This window comes from Daktulosphaira vitifoliae, unplaced genomic scaffold, assembly GCF_025091365.1.
Source record: "Daktulosphaira vitifoliae isolate Bord-2020 unplaced genomic scaffold, ASM2509136v1 Scaffold_1, whole genome shotgun sequence".
NCBI lineage: Eukaryota > Metazoa > Arthropoda > Insecta > Hemiptera > Phylloxeridae > Daktulosphaira > Daktulosphaira vitifoliae.
The window spans coordinates 8,805,086-8,824,392 of NW_026099572.1; the positions used below are offsets into that span (position 1 = coordinate 8,805,086).

Below are 19,307 nucleotides of genomic sequence, written 5' to 3' on the forward strand. Positions count from 1 at the left end.
TAAATTATTAAAAATAGTGCCGAAAATACAAGACAATATTCAATTGAATGATCCTTTACATTAATTATCCTCGAAGTAAAAAAAAAAACAACGATTTTATATACAAATAATTTTTTTTCTCGTAAAAAATTTAAATAAATAATCATTATTATTATCAAAATTATTATATAAAATTGATTATTAAACAAAAAAAAATTATATTAAAAACCACAATAACGGCAGTAGGGTTTTTCTTAAAAAAAAAAAATCAAATACTTTGTATTTTATTAATTAGTGAGCAATCAAAAAGAAAACCTCTATTATTAATTTTAACGAGCCTGGTATAAATGTTTAGAAAAAAAATGATTTGTAACATATGATTAACCCTCGAGTTTTATGAATTAGACAGATGATAAAAAGTTAGTTGAAATTCAACAAACCCGAATTATAATTAACCCGAAAACTGAGTACATTTTCAATCATAGGTCACAACACCATGCTGATGGATAAAGTGTTTTTAATATAAATGATGCTATTTTTCGCCCATGAATGTAATTTATGTACCCGGGGAGACGATTAGGCGTGGGGTGTGTGAAAATTTACACCCCTCGTATTAAATGACATATTAAAGCTATTTATTTTAATAAGCGATCCATCCTGCCCTGTACGTCATGCGCGCCATCACACCACACAATTTCTATTGTGCGACATATGAGCATAATGCACATGAGATAATAGGATTAAGTAGGACGAACTGTGCAGTTGAGGTAATATTTCTAAAATGCAAAACGAAAACTGTGTGATTCAATAATATTTAAATTAAAGTCCGAAAGTTTCCAAAATCTTTTAAATAACAAGCGAGTAAGGTCTTTGTAGAAAAACAAACACTACTATGCTTCCAACTTTTACTATTATAAAAATTGTTCGTTGTATACATATATTCACAATACGGTTACGTCTCAAGCAGTAAATATGCAATTCTTATTCCAAAATATTTTTGCTTTTTTCAATTTAACTTTTTTCTAAGAGAATTCAATTATACTTTACATAAATTTATTACGAGAAACTTAAACACAAATAAATGGTGAGATATTAATTTATAAATTAATATACTATAAACTTTTTAAATATTTTGATGGTGATTATACGTACTAAATTAATTTTTTATTGTTTTTTTAGAAACATTTTTACTGTATTTATTTTATCATAATTATTTAAACTGACTCATTAGACCCAAAAATATTCAAATTTAATATATTCATAATAACCATAAATTTGATTCATTGAAATATTTCTAGTATTGATATTAGTATCTCTTAATTACAACTAAAAAAACTAATTTTTAATTGTAACATGAACTAATGTATTGTTTTGTATGAGTATTTCTTACAAATTCTTAACAATATGTTCAAAACTACATCAATACAGCTCTATAAAAATAAAAAGCACATATAATATGTATGTTAAGTTTTATTACAAAACCGTTGAGGGAACATATTAGTCCATTGTAAGATTACAGGACAAGTAAAAACTAGCTTACTAGTAATAACCAATTTCGATGTGTACACACAGGAGGTAATACATCAATACTGCGTACATAGCAGTGCCTTTTATTTATTTATCAAGTAGATCTCTAATTATTGTATTAAATAAATATGAGAAATCAAAGCTTCGGCAAAATGCAATAACAGTATTCCAAAACATCCGATTATTGGAAGTTATTAAATTAAATTTCAAACAAATATAAATTAGTCACGTCTATAGTTTATATAACATTAATTGACCTTTTTATTTTTTAAATTGATATTTGGTCGTAAGGTTTTTATATCTTACATTGAAAATATTCCATAGTGTTCAATTTTATGATTAATAACTCTCTGGAAAGGTTGGCTCCGTTTAACTGATTCCTTTCATATTATAATAATGTAGTTTTACACGCCAATTTTTTATTCTTAATACCTTTATCCAGATGTCTCTCTATCATCATAAAAAGGAATATAAATATGACGAGAAAATAAACTATACCAAAAGTAAAATGAATAATGCAAAATATCTATACGTGTTTTTAAGATAAAACATCTGTTACAGCTTACAATGTTATTACATAAATGATATTTTGGCTATAACTGGTCTCTCGTGCGTTTAGTTTCCATAAAATATTACATTTTTTACTTAACGATAGTTAATTTATTTTACATTTTACGATACATCAAATAATTTAATTTAAATATAATTTTGTTTTTATTTTATATGGAACATAATATATATATTTATGAAATTTCCAATAAAACGTGTACACTTCACATAAAATAGTATTTAAACAGACTATTTAAGTTTACATTATACTCATGATTTTTATTGTATAATAACTTTCATAAGATTCGAATTATTTGTATTTAAACTAACTTATTACATTTAGTTACATTACCACTCGGCTGATAAAAACTTGATCATTTTATAAATTTAAAGTTTTTAACTTGAAATATTCGTAATTACAATAAAATTTTAAAACCATAATACCAATGGGAGCTATAACCTGGTCAATATAATACATGAGTGATATTATATTCAATTTGAATAATGAACACTTTTATACCATTAACTATTATAAAAACATTAAATCAGCTAAATTATCGTGGATTACGTAGTTGAATTAAGTCTTATAAGACTATACTTGAATCGGGTAATCCTTAAACTGAAATTTTACCATCCATAGAAAGATTTGTTTAGCAAAATCATAATGCTTGTACACAATGAGTCCTTATGAATTATAGTTAGTAAGCTTTCACGTCTTACTATTAGATGTTGTTATTACTATGCTATAAAACACATTTGCATTTTAATCCGACAAATTTTCGCATTATTTAGATCCATTTATTATTATTATCTAGAAACTATCATTATTACAAAATATCAGTGAGTTGAATGTCTAATTAGATTATTAAAACTAAAATTGCACGTATAAAAGTTTCAATGGTTGTAATAAATAACGACATCCAATCAATATTGTCACAATAAAACTAAAATCAAAAAATAATCCTGATCAGAATTAATAATTAATTCTAAAATAATAAAAACTGATTTTACATTAAGTATTTAATAAAAAAAAAAAAAAACCAACTCATTTAAGTTTGTTCCAAAAATATAATGCGAACTGAACACTGATAAAAAAAATTCTACGCCGAAAATAATAATAATTTTTTCTTTACACTTTTAACGCCTTATACAAATCTTGTACACAATTTAAGTGATTTTATTTCATAAAAAATTGCTTTGCTTCTCATTTTTTTCTTTTGTTCAACACAATTATTTACTTTAAATGAGTGCTGTAAACGATTAAAGTTAAGAGGTGTTTTTTTTTAATTGCTCATTACAAGCAATAGTACGAAAAATATATAAATAATTTTTTTTTGCAAACCAATTATTATATGCTAAATTAAGTTCATAAAAAAATGGCGTAATTTAAAGTATAATTAGTGCATCCTATATAGTGTTAACTTTCGTATCATTTACTTATTATAAAGCATATTTTCACGTAATTAAAAGAACATTTCATTATCCCATCCCATCGTAATTGTTCTCCGGCTCAGCGAGGCATTTTAATTTTATCACGTTTTAATACAAACGTTCAATTTCCGTTGTCTAAAAAACAGTTTTTTAAAGATACAGAAAAAACGGAAAACCCATTAACCGCAATATTTCCGTTTATACGATCTCGACGTTTAATAAAAAATAATACCTACCACGTCATTTATCCTACTAGACCATATTACCGATTTAATACTATATTAATAGTATAATAGGCCTCCTCCAGCGTCACCACTTTGCTCTTTACGCACATCTAAGAACTACTGTTGCCACAGTGATCGATATTTCAGAACGACCATAAGAGTATAATATTATTCTCAGTAAAACGACGTAGGCATTACAGCATTATTATATTTCGTCTACTAACCGACCCCATCAACCTGAGTCACATTATGGGCGAGCCTACGTAAAAAAAAAATTCTAAAATATTTGTTTTCATTAAGAAACTCCGAAAAGCTTACCTCAATACCCAATTGAAAATCTTGGGTTATATCGAGTAGGGAAAATAAAATACAAATATAACATAAACCTATTATTATTTATACCAAAAACAAAAGTTACTTAAACAAATCAACATTTTCTTTAATCTCGTAGAAAAAAAAAACAAAAAAACCTTAATGTCTCTTTTTGTGTGTCGAAAATATTGTGCAAAATATATTTTTCTTTTCGCTTTATGTTATTATGATTTATACCGCGAATGCCAAAATTATATTATCATTCCGCATTTTACAAAGCTAAATCGCTCAACAAATCCGAAATAATCTCATTAGTATTTTGGACATATTTTTTTGTCGTCGTCAATAAATTTATACCATATGAAAGGTGAAAGCGTCAAAAATAATAATGATCTTAAAATGATTTGAAGTATGAATATAATTCATTGTACATATTGCATGCATCAAAATGTACAAAGTATCAAAAATAAATCACATTTAAAGAGTGACACATTTCATGTGGACGTTTTAAATAAATTCACGACTCAAACACAAAAAAATAATTCATTCTAAATGAAACCTTAAAAATACGTTTTATTAAATTAGTATTTGAAATGGTTTACTATTTTTAACTACGATGCGTAGCTGAGAAGATATTGGTTATATTCTGCCGTGTTTTTTTATCATCTGAGTTTACTCAGATCCTACAAGATTGTTTTCGCTCAACAATACATCATAAATCACACTTACAGTGGCGTAGTTAGAGGAGGGCACCCTGGCCATTGACTGAGCCATGCTAATATTTTATCAAGCTATGTAATAATGAACGATGAGTTATTCATTAATATAAAACAAAAGCAATGTCCATTTTCCTTTTGGTTGTCGGCGATAACATGTGTTAATCAAATTTTGGTTGATATAGTTGTCTCGTGACCAAAATTCTCCTTAATCCTCATAATGAAAGTAAATGTCCCGAAAAATTTCAATACACATATAATACAGTTTTAAAACGTAGTTTTCATTGCAATACTGCAGATATTAACCTTATCGACAACATACTTTTTTAAAAATGCAGTCATTAACCAAAATAATTTAAAATCATAATTATAACATCCTTTTTTCAATTTTTTTTTCTTTCGAGGTTAGTTGCTTGTATAACTCATATAAATTTACAAAAAAAAATAAAATTTGTTTAGTCAACATATTTATTAGGCCACTAATAATTTTTTCATGACAAAAAATATATATACTATCAATTAACAAATCACTAAAGTTACTAACACCAAATATTTGTTTACATCTATTAATAATAAAATTTAGTTTAGCGAATAACTTTCTCTAGTTTTTATTTAATGAACTTATTTTAATATAAAATTTATCCAAAATACTAAAATATAAATATAATATATCTACCCAAAATTTTTTATAAGTTATTACGATATTACTAAAAGTTACACGAATGCAATTACACGACGAACCAGATAAAATCTACAACTTGTATAACTTTTGAATTAATAATCTTTTTGTTGAATTTTTTTGATAGTTATTGCCTTCTTAGAATATTTTTATTATTTGTCACAAATAAAAAAAAATTAAAATTTTTTATGTTGTACAAAATTTTAAAATAATTATTTTTTAGCCTTTTTTCTTACAAAAAAATTTTTATGTGTCGATAACTATTTTATGACTGTCTATACTAATAAGTTGTTGATTAATTAACAAATAACTAATTTTATTAGGTTATAAATAAGTATAGAAAGTTAATTAGATTTTTGGTTTTAGTTTTTATTGATGCACCTATTTAGTTAGAAATTATTTTATCATTAAAATATGAGATACATTTCATTATTTTTAACTTTGGGACTTAGATAATTACATCGCATCAATACATACTTCATATAATATTTTCTAATAAAGGCAACAGTTTAAAGAAAGTATAAACTTGATAGAAAATTAAGGTTCCTTTCAAGAAAAAGTTTGAAATTAGTTATAAACACTGAGCCTGGTGATGAAAGGTCTATGAAAAAGTGTAGTACAACTCCACCTTGTTCTTTTCTACTTAACTGAAGTTTTGAAGGCCTAAAGTTTTTGTATTTCTATCGTACGACATTAAACTCGGAATGATTTATCGTTTATTCTACACTCAATTATTTTCTTATCAATTGAATGAATCTAAAATACATGTAATGACGCAAGAAATACCGTAATAGCTTTTTAAATACTTGACAGAAAATAATTTTTTTTAATTCTTTAATAATACATATAATATTATGTGTACTTAAATTTAAGTGCAAATAATATATTCATAGTTGTCGTGAATTAGATTATAGATATAATTTAAAATGTAAAGGTAAAAAGATAAGAATTTATAATTATCTCTAATGAAACTTTATTCAAAACTAACAACCTGACAATTATTTTTCTTGATTATTATTTCCAACAATAACATTTTAATTTCTTGATTTATTACAAATCAAGGAAGTATGATAATTGAAATTAAAAAAAAATAATTTTCTTCAACTTCTGAGGATTGTAATGAAATTATGAAGATTGTAATCTTTGATTTTTAGTAGGTGAATTAAGTAAACTTTTATTTAATTCAAACATAATATTTTGTTGTGGATGTTAATAAAGTCCTTTTATTTTTTAGATTACTTAAAAATTTTATAGTAAAATACAACAATTATCTTAGATAAACAATCCTTTTTGTTATAATTGGATATATCAAATAATAAATTGCTTGTTTTATATTTTTGTTGAGCCTTATCAACTGTCATCTATTTACCTAGTCCATATATAACAACACACCCTATAAATGCTAATTAAAGCTTCACATTTAGTACATATTCTGTCACAGTATAAATAATTGCTCCTAGCTTGGCAGAAGCTCGTACTTTGGGGATTATTTATCGCATTGTTTATCACATTAACAAGGTGCACCCATATTTTAGGTGTGGCAATGATTTAATTTAGCTTAAAACAATACCAATATTACCAATTCAAATATTATGTTACAAATAGAAAGTTAAAATGCACAAAAAAAAAAATTGAATAAAATAAATAGAAATATAATCATGTATTGACTTAACAGTTAAAATTAAAATGATTAAAAAATGAAAATGAAGATTTCCTTTTGTAAAATATGCTAAATTATAGATAAATAATCAAGGCCAAAATCTCTATTCAATTTGCACTGGCTGGACTGTTACCAAAAAATCACATTTCCCTGTGAGCCAAAAATTTGATCTTTCCAATCATCTGTGAATAACTGATTTCAATAACCTACGATGCTTTTCCATTTTGCCTCCGTTTTCATTTCAGCTTTGTTTTTCTTTCATTGTTCGTTTCCAGATCTTAGTTTATTCATATTAAATGCACCGGTGCTTTTCGTATTTTTGTAAAAATGAACAGTTATAAGGAGATAAAATATGCTCAATTATATTGTTTACGTTTTATTTAAAATATCTAAATACAGAAAAAAATATAAACTAAATATAATTTTCAAATCAAATTTGCTGAAAAAATTTTGGATTGTTTTCGAAAGCATCATTATCATCTATGGATTTAACGAAATAATATTTTATTTCAAAATTAGGATTTCCATAGGAGACCATTTTTGTATTTAAATGTAAATATTATTATTTTTATTTGCGCTCGGTATGATTTCGATAGAACACATTTTTATATTCTTTAATTTAACTCTGTCTTTAAGTATACACTTTCATTTTAGGCAGTTTTGTTCAAATTTGTAAAATATTAAATAATGGCGATTTATTTATATTGATTTTTGGTTAAAGTATTAAATTATTAAGTAATAACCACTATTTAACTTAATGCAGTTTAATCCTAAAAAACAGACATATTTATGTGAAACCTTTTTATGCTGAACTCACGTTATATAAAAATAAAATTTGCATAAATACATAATTAGTTACAATCAACAGATTACCAACTTAATAATCTTCTACTATAATTATGAACATTTGAAACCTGTACATTTACACAATTTTACAATAATTTATATATTTCATACTAATACCAAAAATATAATACTTCTACAATGTATTTAGTTTTTTATTTCATTCAAACATACTTGAATAATATAAGGCACAATAATTAATTAGAATACTATTCAATGATAACTACTAAAGGATGGAGTTTACAAAATGTCACATAAATCTATGGATATATTTGCATAATTACTGTTTGTCGATAGCCCTATACTATTTGTAATATACATAAAGTAAGACAACTTGCACGGATAGTGAAATGTATTTGGTGTAACATACATTTGTGTGTTTAATACTATTGTTCCTGAATATGTAGACATTACTTTAGTCACTTAAAACTTCAATCTTGATCCATTCGCATCACTCACGTTATTTCTAATGCGGAATATACAAAACCTTTTTATTTGTTGGTTGAAATTTTTAAGGTTAATACTTTTCAAATACTGCAAATCTAGTATAAGGTTCACTCCAAAGTCCCACATACTTACATAAAATAAATCAGTGGATTCGACAGAATCCTCTTCGGACACTTTTCTTGCAATGTTTGATCCAAATAATGGACAAATTTCACAAGCCGTCTGTAATAAGTTTTTGAAACCATTTCAAATAATCGTGGATTCAAACAAAAAATTCGTTTTTTTTTAATAAAAAATACGATTTCATAATAAAAAAAAAATAAACATGAACGTTGTGCTATCAAAAGACAAAATAGTAAAATGTATACGAAACTCATTTATAAAATATTTGACGGATATAACATTGCTTATATTAATATTTTTAAAGGATACTAACAAAAGTATAAACATTGTATAAAAATTTAATATATTTTCATTGTAATGATGTTAAAATTGTTTTATTTAGAATACTAGTAAATAAAATCAAAAAATTAAAGATAACTGTCACTCTAGTTTATTTAACTATTTATTTATCGAAGTCTATGAATAAGTTTAAAGAACACTTAATTGTAAAAATGTATTTTATTGATTTGCCATTAAGTCTTTTCCAGCAAAATGGCAAAAGTAAAATACGAGTTATGGCAAAAATTTCTTGATAGAGACGAATATTTTAAGTTACAATTGAGTTGAACAACAACGATTATAATTATTATACGAATGTTAGAGAATTCGAATCACGCACATGTCTTTAACTTATAAACGATTTTTAAGGTTTTGATGGTCTACATGATGTAACTATTCCACCGTTATTACGCTATTGGTGTTAAGGGTGAGCGGCTAAATATCTAAACCTTTGATTACTATATCAATGGTATACATTTATCAATGTCTCATGTTCTCTTTTAAAAGGAAAACAGTTAAAAAAGATTCAAACACATTTTTTTTTTTTTGCAATAATAACGGTTGCGGCCGTTTCTACTAAATTATGAGAACACTGAACGTTATTAATGGTAATGTTGGTCGATGTTCACGATTGTTGTACAATGAATATTCATGTAAAACTGCGGCACGTGGTCCAAAAAGATGATGGTAATTATATTAGCCAATGAGAAAAGAAAAGGGTGAACAATAATAGATTAGAAAATACTTAATCTGAATAATCATTTTGAATTTTAGGCAATTTATTGTTTATATTAATGTAACTAAAAAAATATTTTGTATCACAAGGGCTCAGCCCGTATAAATAAATAAATAAATTATTTAAATGCATTTGATAACAATGAAAACGTTTTTTTTAAATAAAGAACTACTTAATGATAATATTAAAAATACCTCCCAAATGGTTAATGTTGAATACTGTTAAAATAATGAATTATTCGTTTATTAATTGAGTCCAAAATTATAGAAAAATATAAACTAAAATGATATTTGTTTTATTTCACAAATATAAAAAGATTGGTTTGATTACAATTTGTTAACATTAGAAGCAAATTATAGTTTTCTGTGTTGGACAATAATAAAATTTGTACAAGTATTCATATAAAAAAATTAATTATTTAATATTTATGTACTATATAGTATATAAATCAGCTGCGTATGATTAATAGTAGTTTAATTTCTGATCTTAATCTCTTCGTTTCGGTGATGCCGTTATTTTCATTAGTTTAGGAGTTCGAATATAGTTGATATTCGTACGCATTTGTTCTCTCAACCATCATAGTTCATTAATATTTCCATTTAATTCATCATGAAATTCATATTGTTACTTTTTAATTGATATTAGAGAGAAGAGGAAAAAATGTGTTCATTGAAAAACGTACCAATATTATTTTTTATCACACATCCGATTTTGTCGCACATTACATATTTACAATACTTAACTTATTTTACAATATCTTATCTAAACTGTGCCATTACAAAACAGAAAATGCATAATCTACATATCATATAATATTTTCTTAATAAGATATGGCAGTTTAAAATATACATAGACTAATCTATTATTAAAAATATTAAAGTAATTCTTAATTTTTTAATTAGTAGGAGAATAATATATGAATTCGACATTGAAATAATATTACCTAAAAATATTTAAACGAATTTTAGATTTAAATAGTATGATATTAGTTTGAACTATAAAAAGATATTATGTCAAAAATATTTTTCTCAAAAAATTAATGAGAAATGTCCAAGCTTCAAATATAAAATAACAAATTGTTCATAAATATTTTTACTTACAACAAAATATTCAGAAAAAATGAGTTCATTTTTTTTTTTTTTTTTTTTTGATTTATGATAAATTTAATCCTCCTTATAATAACTATATTATTTGATAAAAAGGTGAATTAAGCATGTCAATCAAATTTTCATTGTCATTTTAAACAATTAAATGTCATTTTTTCTGTAAAAAAAAATCGTTTTATTTTAGGAAACAACAAATAATGTACTTTACAATAGTCAAACAAAAGAGATTTATACCCCAACTAATCTTAAACAACAAATGAATCCTTATCTTAGCTTTTTTCAAACGCAATTTATTTTTTTGCATTTCATTGTGTTGTTTTAGGTGTCTTGGGTTCGTCATCGGGATATTCATTTGCTTACAGTGGGAAGGTATACATATACAAGTGATCAACGCTTTGAAGCAATGCACGAACCACACTCAGATAATTGGTCACTGCGTATAAAATACCCACAAAAGAAAGATTCCGGCTTATACGAATGCCAGATCAGTACAACTCCACCCATTGGACATCCAATTTATTTAACCGTATTAGGTAACTAATAATTTTATGATTTGTACTTAAATAATATAACTAGTTCATAATAAGTACTATTATTCGAATATACTGAAATGCAGTTTTTTTTATCATGTACCTCAGAACTAGATATAACAGAAGGTTTTAAGGGCATATACCTCAAGGCCCACATTTTCGGGGCTTCTCGAATGTAAATTTTAAAACAAAATTAATTATATTTTATCTGGATAGAGAATTTATGAAAAATAAAAATTTGGACTTCATAAAATAATAATTGTTTTGAAGTCAATAGTCAAGTATGTATGTTAAATTTCAACAATGAGTGGCTTCAAGACATTAGTGAATACAATAAAGTCATAAAAAAAAAAATCCAATTGTATATATTTTTTTCATATTATAAATTACAAGATACAGATGAACCCATAGTCATTAACACAATTAAAATGAAATTTAGAGGGTGTCAACTTAATTAACTATTAAATACAATTTACATTTTGTACAATTTTAGAGAAATTCATTTATGTTCATACAATAAACTAATAAAAAAGTGAAAAAATACTTATTTTTTATTTAACGAATCTTTAAAGAAAAACAGTGTTATTTTAAACACGACAAAAATCAGCTGAATGTAAAAAAAACGAAGCCCCAACTGTAATTCGTTTTTACAAACTGCATGTAGGTCGACATTATCGTGTAGGGACATAGGCGTGACTGCCTACTAGGTCGACATAAAACTTTAATTTTTTTTATTTTCCCTGATAAATTTGCATGCGACGATATTACCATGTCTCGAGGGATGAGGTAAAAAATGAACGCGATAAAAAAGTTTTCTTTGGTTTAATATGGGCAGATAAATCCGTTAAAACCGACAGACTATAAGCGCCTAACAAAATATTGATCATGTGCTTTTAACAAGATATTTTTTTCTTAAAAATGCAAATATTCGAAGATTAAGTTTCTCGTACATTTTATGTAATCTTTAAAAACAGAAAAAAGGTATAATTAATACGGTAGATTATAGAAACATATTTTTTTAAATAAAAATAGCTGAAATTTATTTATTTATATAGAATAAATTATAAACTCGATAACTCTAATTAAACTACTTAAAAGGTAAATGTTGGGTAAACTTTTCCTTTAAATGGAAAAATAAAGATCAGTGATTTTTTCTCCAAATAATTACTTGTGTAGTCTTTCTGTTTTTTTTTTTTTCATTGTTTTTGTCAATATATAAGTTCATTTAAAAATCCACAATGCTTCATTTATCCTTTATCAAAATATAATCTTTACCTTAGACTGAGAAAACTTGCATTTACTTTCAAAGAATGTAATTATCAAGGTACAGCTGAAATCGTATTACAGCTTACCCTGTTAAACGAATTAAATCAACTACTAACTTAAAATGCGTAGGAATTCACAAGCAGCTCTAGTAAAAACGTTGAAACGGTTCAAAGGATAAATATTGAACAGTTATTATGTTTATGTACATAATCACTGTTGTAATTTATAGCTCTTGTAAAATAAAACGTTTTATACAGACTGAGAATTGAGCATAGCACAGTCTTTACAGAGTCTCGGAAATAGAAATAAAATTTCTAAAAGTAAAACATACGCAACGGCTATTTCCCGACCAACATATACCGAATAATAAATCAAAAGGTTCTGACTTTTATATTATTGAAATAAACAGAGCATACATGAGTTTTGTATCACGTTACCTGTCTCTTCAAATGATTCTTCCTTTTCTTTTTATGTGAAGTAACTAACCAATTCTTCGAAAATCTGACAATCTTCATATCAGTCTAATATTATCCATTTTGAGTCAAATCAATCAAACAAAATATTCACTGGGTTATATTAATATACTATCTTAGATTTTTCATTGGTAACTATTATTAATTTATCAAAAGTAAAACACCAAAGATAACCATTTTTATTGTATTAAAAAATAATAATAAATAAATTACACTAGCCTATGGATAAAACATATACACACTACTTTTAACCATGAATAGGTATAAAATTTAATATCATAATAAATTATTTTCATTAGAAATATATTGAAGGAATATTAAACGCATCATATTCTATTTATTAATATCATTATTATTAATTTCTCGATAAACTAAACCATTTATCATATTAAAAAGACCGTTATATTGTATATCGTTATATTCTTGAAATACCTAAAAGAATTGAGCTATCAATAAATATTTCATATTTAAATTCAGAACTATTTATGTGTTATTTATTCGTTTTTTCTTTTAATACAGTTGTGAACAAAAAACTGAATATTTTATTCATACTTTAAATGTTTTCAACAATTCATTACTTCAGATATTCCAATGATTTAATAAAATTAATTTTAAGCTAACAAATTAATGATCAAATTCTTTGAATACTTTTTTTCAAGTAAAATAGAAAATAGAATATATTGAAAAGTTATTCAATATTCTACACACATGTGCACCAATATTGCATAATCAAAACTCCGCGTTTTGACATTTGCACAAATTACTTCAAACAAAAGAATAAATTGTTGAGCAATGGTATATTATTGCATTATACAATAGCAATATTTTCATCCGTTATCTACTTATTTTATTTAGATAAAAACTTTAAAAATTTCAACATTTTCGCATTACTCAATTTTTTATAAACTGTTCTAATTCATTTTTCTACTATTAAATTTCACATTTTGATAAATACACACAAAAATAATGCAATAAATCATTAATTGAATTCATGTAATGGCAAATATTTTTTAAATTATCTGATAGATATAGGGATAGGTTAGGCTAATGTGGTGGAATATCTGATTGAGTTTATTCGTTGAAATTTGGCCAAACTAGATTTTGATAAGCAAACAGGAAAACTATTTGATCTACTTTTTGAAAAGTTTTGCAGTAATAATAGTGTTGAGAAAATAAATTTAAGAACTCTATGCTTATTTTATTATATCTAAGCTATTGGTGGAAAAAGTACTACTATTACTTTTCATATAAGTATTACAACAATCCAGAATTTGGAATAGAGATAATATTATTTACTATCTTTTTCGGTAAATCGACTTTAACGCACGAATATACTCAACAAAATAAAATACATTAGTTGATTCAAAAAAAAAAAAGAAAAATAGTTTTCATAGTTTGCAGGAACAAGTATACAATAATAATAGTAATAGTAATTTAATTTTAAGGAAGTTTAGAAAGAGTACAAAAGTTTAATAATACAACGTTCAATAATCATTAACAATTTTATAAGACATTGTAATACTCCAAATTAAGCATTTTCAAAATTAGCTTGTTTACAAAAGCAGTTTTTGTATCAAACATGATGCATATTTTTTTTTACATTCTCGAGTTAACACTAAAAGTTTATTGGGTATAATTTTTTCCTTCCTACCTTGTTTTTAAATTAATGAAAGTTTTCATCCAAAAATAATTATGATTTATTACTCCTTTACTTTGATATTAACATTAAACAAAATTCTCAGATTTTAATATATTATTATAATTTTCTTATTATTATAATCCAACTCGACAAGTATTTATTCTGGTTTGAAACTTTTATGTTTCAAACACGGAAACAACACCTTAAGGTAAATATAGTCACTTGTTTGCTTGTGTCAATGTCATAAACGCTTTGCGTGTCATATATTGTTAATATTTTTCGTTAAACCCAAACACATTTTAAATCATCAAAAAAGAACACGGAATAAACAAAAGAAAATATTATAGACTCACTTTCGTAAAGATGAATTACATACAAACATTTATTTAATTAGAAATGATTTTATTATTTTTTAAATATGTTTTTTTTTTTAATAAAACTCTGGACATTATTTTATAAAAGTATTTCATAATCCAATTACTAGGTATATAATGTTATATGCAAATAATAACAAAAATATTTATAAAGTAAACTATAGTATTGATAATATAGGTATGTTTATATTTTAAATAACCAATTTTTTCTTTTAAATTGTCTTTTAATTAATTTTTAAATGCTAAATGAAAATTGTGATCAGCGAACTGTGAAGTGGTTATATTAATTAATGTTAACATGATTCCTATTAGAAATTTCATGTCTTCTATTTGTGTTATTTGTCACAAGTGAGTTATATAGTTAATGAATAGTAACAAATTATACTATTCGTATTTGGCACACGTACATCACGATAATATAATTACACAGCACTGAATCATCGACAAGACAAGCTGTGCCTATAATTCGGTAATATTTTGAATATGAAATTCGTACCAATTTATATAAAATTATGTGTATACATTGAAATTTAAATATAGACATTAAATAAATTATTCAGTTTGGTTCGCGAAAATAGATTGACATTAAGAGAGAAGTCATTCGGCTCTCCTTTATAAGAATGTCATCAACAATGCTCTTGTCAAATATCCACTCGTATCTGAAAAAGAGATAACGTCTTTGGATCTTCAACAAATACACACGTCTCAGCACTAAAAATCCGAATTTAATTGGTTACCGTGGAAACGCGATAGGATGTATGATTTTGGAACAAGTACTTGTGAGATGTGATGCTTAACAAATCCCAAAAACGTTTTGACAAACCCATTATTTGTTATTTCTATTTATACGTTTATAATGTTTGACAATGGGAGAACTCTTTCTCTCTTTTTAAAAATATAAAATTTATTTACGGTTATATACTTTGTATTTTTTCTTTAACGAAACAATAGTAAATCATTTTCTATCCAAACGGATTTTGTTTATTTACTGAGTCTTCAGAAATGAAACAGAACAAAGTAGAATGACGATATGTTTATTAAAATACAAATCTACATGTTGAATGTATTTGTTCATTTTTCCATTGCCTTTTTACAAGTGCTAACAAACATGTATACTGAAAAATTTAGTCTTTGATTTCACATTTCATTGTTAGGAAAAGTTTCCTATGAAACTTATAAATTTAAATGTAAAGTTCTCAAACAGACTTACAAACAAGTCATATTTAACTATTGATATCTTTTATACTAACATGTGTTTATTATACAAATTTTAATTAAATCTGCGACTTATTATATAAACACCTTCAATTTGTAAAATGAAAACTCGAATACGATAACTTAAATGTTACACGAATTTCATCTACAAATACTGTACAAAGTAGTAGTGCTAGGTAAACCCCAACAAATATAATTTGTACATCATCTTGTATAAAAGCATTTCTTAGAAGATTTTCGAGACACTTCCTTTTATATCAAAAGGATATAAAAACGAAATTTAATTTATTCAATTGAAACAAAATCTAAATTTCCTTTAGGTATTATTTATTTTTTTAGTGCAACGAGAATTAGTTTTGTGATTAAATAAGATCATAAATGTTACATCTAATCTATCTAGATGATATTGTTAATAGCCTATTAACAAATGATATTATATCATTAACCTTCATTAAATCACCAAGCAAATATAACCCATTTAACTCTTCTAATATAAAAATCGTAATTTTTTTAAATAGAAATACTACAGTTATACACGCATTAAATATTTTAATATTGGACAATCATTTTTTTAATTGGCGAAAATCGCTATGGACCATATCATATAAACACACTGCATTAATATTATAAGATTAAAACTTAACATTTTTCACAAATGAATAATGTATAACTAAAGTTTCATGACGTTGACATGCCCTGGACACTGATTTATACTTCTCAGTCATATGTTTAGTGATAAAAGTCCAGAGAATGCATTGCATCGGCTAAACTTTTATCCGTTTATGCTGAAAAATTCTCATCTTTAAACCATTATACAATATTATACATCATGTTTTGAAATATGATGTTTAAACTATAATGTTTTATAAATAAAAATACCCAGCCCTAATGTAACTATAATGTCATCGTGTATACTAGTTGTTTAAATACATATTTTAAAGTTATATAATTTAAAAAATCCACGAGGAAGGTATTTTTACGGATTATTTGACCATTTGAAATTTGAAAACCAGATTTATTTTTTATATTTCTGTATCTAAAACGTATTTAAAATGTGTGACTACACGAACCACTTTATTTAGTTAAAACTATTGACCATCAAAATCTTTTCATAATCTAAATCTTATAAGACAAAAATATTCCTTTGTTCTTTGACGAAAATGTTTCATTTATATCTATATAAATAAATAATATTCTGCACAAAATACAAAGGATTGAAATGTATGCAATCCATTATAAAATTATTATTCTTTAGTTACACCTTCGTAATTTTACGTTTTATCATACATTTATCAAACATTCGTATATTCATATCAACATTTAATAACAAACACTAATAGTAATAATATCAAGTTATAACTTCCTGTTTTTCAGATTACTTAATTAAATTATGCATAAAATATGTTAAATAAAATGGAAATTTCACATTTCGCATGTGAATTCGGTTTAAACAACTGTAAAGATAATCTAAGTATAAACACTGTCATAATCGATAGAATTACCTATAATTCCCCAGTATTATATAATTGCAATGCACACAGCGTGTATCTTAAATACCCCATTAAACGAATCCCACATCATAAATGTTAACCATTTTGTTTTTACAATGACAAAAAATGAAAAATATAGTTTAAAATAACTGAAAAACATGCTTTTAAATCATATCAAACTAAAAAGTTAAAAATAAGCTTAAAACAATAATGAACGAAAAATACTTATAGCGTGGGGGCCTTGTGCCATATTTTTTGTATATTGAGCGCCCCACGCTTTTTTTCACAATAATACTAGTATTTTTCGTTCATTATTGTTTTAAGCTTATTTTTAAAATTATTTTTAACTTTTTAGTTCGATATGATTTAAAAGCGTATTTTTCAGTTTTTTTAACCAATATTTATATTTTACTTTTTAGTTTTTATAACATCTCTGTCACAGTCACGGAGTGTTTATTGTAAATTATGACTATCAATAGATATAATTTCTGTATTACTAGTTAGTATGTTTAAAAACTCACAACAATGTGTCTTATGACCATTGATAATAACAATGCTGTGTACCTGCTAATATCGATGTCATAAAAAATCAATTAGCTACCTGTATTTGTACTTCCTTTTATATTATACATGTATATTAACTCAAAAAAAAAAATTGAATCTTTAAATGTTCATATCTAATAATAAACAATAAAAATTTGTTTATATATATATATACAATATTGATAATACACACGCTTGTACGGGTACGAAAACCAAAAATAAAATTATACAAGAATAGTGTTTGTCGGCGTGTGGTGAGCGGGGTGGGGTGAATGCGTTACGACAGTCTAGTCCAAGGCCATAGACGACGGGATACACTAGAATAATAACACGTGGCGCGTGGAGAGTTACAAACATACAAACATACAAATATATAAACATACATACAGTTGAAACTAATATAAGCATGTTGAAAAATATTTCCTATTTTGTTTTTAATGATAAGATAAAGCTAAAATGTAAGTACTACACGAATTTACAATAACTCAGCATGAATGTTCATTACATTATGAATGTTGAACCTACTTTTTATATGAACATTTGTTCTCATATTTTTTATAGGTGTAATTTGATGTTTTGATAAAATATATTTAAGTGAAAAACGTTCTTGATAAATTATTAATATTTATATCAAAATTATATTACAAGCGGAAAATAAAAAAATGACTTTAACAATGACTTTATGGAAATTCACTTATATTCAGAGTATTATAATTAAATTGTTGGTTATATTAGAGTTTTACAAATATACATATAGAGTGATTAGATAGCCATAAACCAATCGATTACACGCAAAATAAATATAATAATTGAAAAAAAAAATTTGATTTCTATTAGTTGAATACAATTCTTTATTCATCAACTAATAATTAATTTCAATAATAATGAATCACCCCTTATTACTTAAAGGAGTGTCAAGTTAATTTTTTTAAGTGGCAACATACAAACTTAACTAGCTTACATAATAGAATATAATCTAATTAAGAAAATGACTGGTCAATAACAACTTTTGGACTAGTATTTTGAAAGTTATTCTTATTTTAGCTTCGATGCGAAGCTGAGAAGGTATTGGTTTTACTATGATGTGTTTTTTTTTTTTTTTTTTTTTTTTTTTTTTTTTTTTACCA

The 19,307-nt window shown here is 24.9% G+C and overlaps 1 protein-coding gene across 1 annotated transcript in view; it reads left to right on the top strand.

Moving 5' to 3' along the window:
• LOC126896856 (zwei Ig domain protein zig-8-like) overlaps nt 1–19,307 on the top strand; it is a 122,456-nt gene that overhangs the window by 97,805 nt on the left and 5,344 nt on the right. The window contains exon 5 of the mRNA XM_050669989.1: nt 10,973–11,183. Coding sequence (XP_050525946.1) covers nt 10,973–11,183 — 211 coding nt within the window. The remainder of the gene's footprint in view (nt 1–10,972; nt 11,184–19,307) is intronic.